Below are 3281 nucleotides of genomic sequence, written 5' to 3'. Positions count from 1 at the left end.
TTTAGGCATCATCTAGGGACGATATGTTTGTGTTTGCATTGAGTTTTCGTAGAAATTGTCACAAGAAATGGGAAAAGCGGGGAATGTCAACACACAAAGTGGCGAGGTCGGGGGAAAACTAGATGATAATCGGATCGTACCTTTGGGTATCTCATTTCTCCATAAAAATTGGTAACAATGAACAACCAGGCATTTCTCTTTACAGACCCAGGCGCAGCTCCGTTGTTGGGAACGTAATTACTTTGATATCCGAGCCAGAAGGCATTCCCGACTTATCGCTCTGAAATAGAGAATCCCATTTACACGGCTCATCGATCCAAGGGAAAGGACTTGTGCCGCTGGCGAAAGTCAGCATATGGATTCCAGTGCATATCAATATCAGACTGGAGCAGATGTCTGGCGGGATAATCAAGGTCTTACTTTGTGTGTCTGGTACTAGAAGGAACTAGAATGGAAAAAAAACCATTTCAGAAAGTGAACAACTTCAAAGTCTGGCTGTTGTAAATTTAATTAAAAATTGATAGCTCTAAAATCATATATTTTTAATATCAAAGGACCAAAGACCATAATATTCCGTGAAAAAGTTATGTTTATTATTTTGCATTTCGATTTCACTGGAAACAAATTTAATCAACACAAGATTTGCGGTTTAATTATTAAAAATCGAATTATAAATCTGATGAAGATTATCATCCTATAAATATTTATGTTAAGGCGCAATAAAACTTTGATGGCCAATGGTTTTGAGTCTCAAAAATGTTGTGGGCTCAAACCCAATTCCGAGTTAAACACTAAACTTGCTGCTAGCCAATCTTGAATGGGTAGTATAAGCCATTTCGGCTCGACAGATCCGTTTTGGGAATTGCGCTCTAATGCGAATCCCATCACACGCGTGTGTTTGTGAGTCATCTGCGGTCGCAATTCCCGAGTCAGAGATTCATTGGCCATTCAGTTGCATGGCCTGCCCCCCTGTAGCTATCATAAAAAGCCGGCGTCGCCAAAGGGAGCGGATTCGAGCGGAGCAGGCGAGCGGGCGGGCAGTAGTTGAGGAGGCTAAGGTCGGTCGCCTACTTACTCCGGAGCTGTCAGCTTATCATTTCGCTTTTAGCGCACCACAAGTCCACAGAAAGTGTGTCCTGCGACGATGGAGGGGTGTGCGTGAGTGCACTGAGAAAAATCACCGGATGTATCTACTTTTAAATAAAAGATCTATGAGCAAATAAGAAAATACTATAAATAATATGATCAGGGAACGACTACTTTCAGGACATTAATAATATTACCTATGATACTTAATTGTTTTTTTTTTTTGAGTGTGCGTTGTGGGCTCATTATCGGAGTGCGCTCAATGGAATGTAATGGTGGCCCCACCCCTTGGGCCACCACTTGACTGGCACCGATCCTCTGACCGCTCGCCTGGCCCGCAATTTGCGTGCTGGAACGACGCTGTCTCCGCTGGCATTTCGTGTTATCCTTCAGCTCAATTTCGGCTACTTTTGGATGTCTCTCGGCGAGTGAGTTCCTTTTTTTCGCTTTGGATTGCATTGCATGTCGCATGTCGCACTCGAACTCAAAACTCGAACTCGAGCTCGAGAGCTCGCTGGGCGTCTCTTTCTTTCCGTTCGCCTCTCCGTCCGTCCGATAAGGTTTTAAGTTATGACCTTTTAAAATGTCCAAATGCGGCGATAACACGTGATTACTACAAATGTATTCGGAGAGTGCAGCGGATCAGGATGCGCCACATAAAATCCGTGGCCCTTGAACAAAAAAAGACATGCCAAGTGAAAAGGAATGGAAATGGAAAAGAGGGGCAGGTTGGCGGCAGCTTGGCAACAGGCAACAAATTGTTTTGGCCTCCAACTAACAAATGAAATCCTAAATCACATAGCACTCCCGCTGCTCCAACTCCCTTGCGCTGCCAAGGCTTCTGTCTGCCATCTAGTTGGGCTCCAGGACATAGGTTTTCCTGGGCTCCCCAACTCCATCAAGTAGCTCTTCATGCGAAGGAATCATAAATATCGATCAAAACGTCAGCGTTTTATCTATTCCACAAATCGATCGTACATTGTGCGAAGTTCAGGGCTCCAAAGCCAATCAAGTCAGTATGGAAGTAATATTTATACATAATATAATAAATTATATATTATTAATAAGATATGTACCAAAAAAAACGGTGGTTAGTTGATATGCTTACAAGTTTTTATCATACCTCTTAAAATTAGTACTACATTTTTTAAGAATTTGGATAAATGAATGATTTGGCTGCAAGTTCTACAGCATATGATTATATTATGTTTATAGTCCCATTCTAGCCATCGCGATTCCCAGGTTTCGCATCCCTGGTCTTTCTGCTCCGCCTGGTCTTTCACCTTGTAACGCGGATCCGGGGGCATCTGCGGGGTCCAAAAAAGGGCCGGGGCTCGATCACTTTGTAAATTGTTGGACCTTGCATAATTTAAGCATAATTCTTATTTTATTCTCGGCCGTGTGTGGATGCTCCCAGGAATTTCATCTTTCGCTGGCATATGTCGATATGCCAGATATCCGTCGCTTCGCTACCATCGGTCAGCTACCCGGCAAAATGCTCGAAGGGATTTTCAGACCCCCCCTTTGCCGCTGATTATTACGAGGTGCGGGGATGGGGGGCTCGCTGCGACTGTAGATGGGGGGCGTATATATGGCTAATAATAACAATAATAATATGCGTTCGCTTATCAAAATTGACGTCAGATCTTATTGATATGCATCGGCCAGTGGAGTTTTTGGCCAGCGCACACAGGAAAATCGTGTCAGGGAATCGCTTGGGCTTAATTGAAGCGTTATTATGCGACTGTCACATACACGCACGTATGCAAAGCGTTCCCCTCCAAAGCGTTTGCCAGGTTCGCGATCCCCACATCGCCTTTGTGCACCCGTATACTCGTACCATTGTATGTTATATACACGTATGCATATACGTAGATCTCCCCAGATCTCGAGATCTGCAGGCCAGGTCCTGCTGCGCCTGCGCGAAACCTTCACCTTCGCTCGACTTGACAGATGCCTCAGAATTTTTAAGCACCGCGGGCCATCTCCGAACTTCTGCCACGGCAGCCGTCTTTTATTAATCAGCAGACTGTCCAGCCGAGGGGATCGCGCGGGGGGCACAGCGCGCTGCAGCGGTTGCGAATATTATTTATATCGAATTTAATAATAATTCTTGAGCCGCTGCCGCTGCGTAGGCTGCCGCCGCTGCTGCTGCTGCTGCTCTTGGCCAGTTTGATCAGCGCAAAAATTTGCAT

At 45.0% G+C, this 3281-nt stretch overlaps 1 protein-coding gene across 1 annotated transcript; it reads right to left on the bottom strand.

The window, feature by feature from the left end:
* Nucleotides 1–2822: 2822 nt before the first annotated feature.
* On the bottom strand, nt 2823–3281 carry LOC117138381. The gene is given in 4 exon segments (XM_033300450.1): nt 2823–2941; nt 2944–2962; nt 2965–3140; nt 3143–3281. Coding segments are annotated over 4 exon segments (453 nt in total).

The sequence above is a fragment of the Drosophila mauritiana genome, chromosome 2R, assembly GCF_004382145.1.
Source record: "Drosophila mauritiana strain mau12 chromosome 2R, ASM438214v1, whole genome shotgun sequence".
Lineage (NCBI taxonomy): Eukaryota > Metazoa > Arthropoda > Insecta > Diptera > Drosophilidae > Drosophila > Drosophila mauritiana.
Note: the sequence above shows the minus strand (reverse complement) of the source record. Positions and strands in the feature narration are given on the sequence as shown.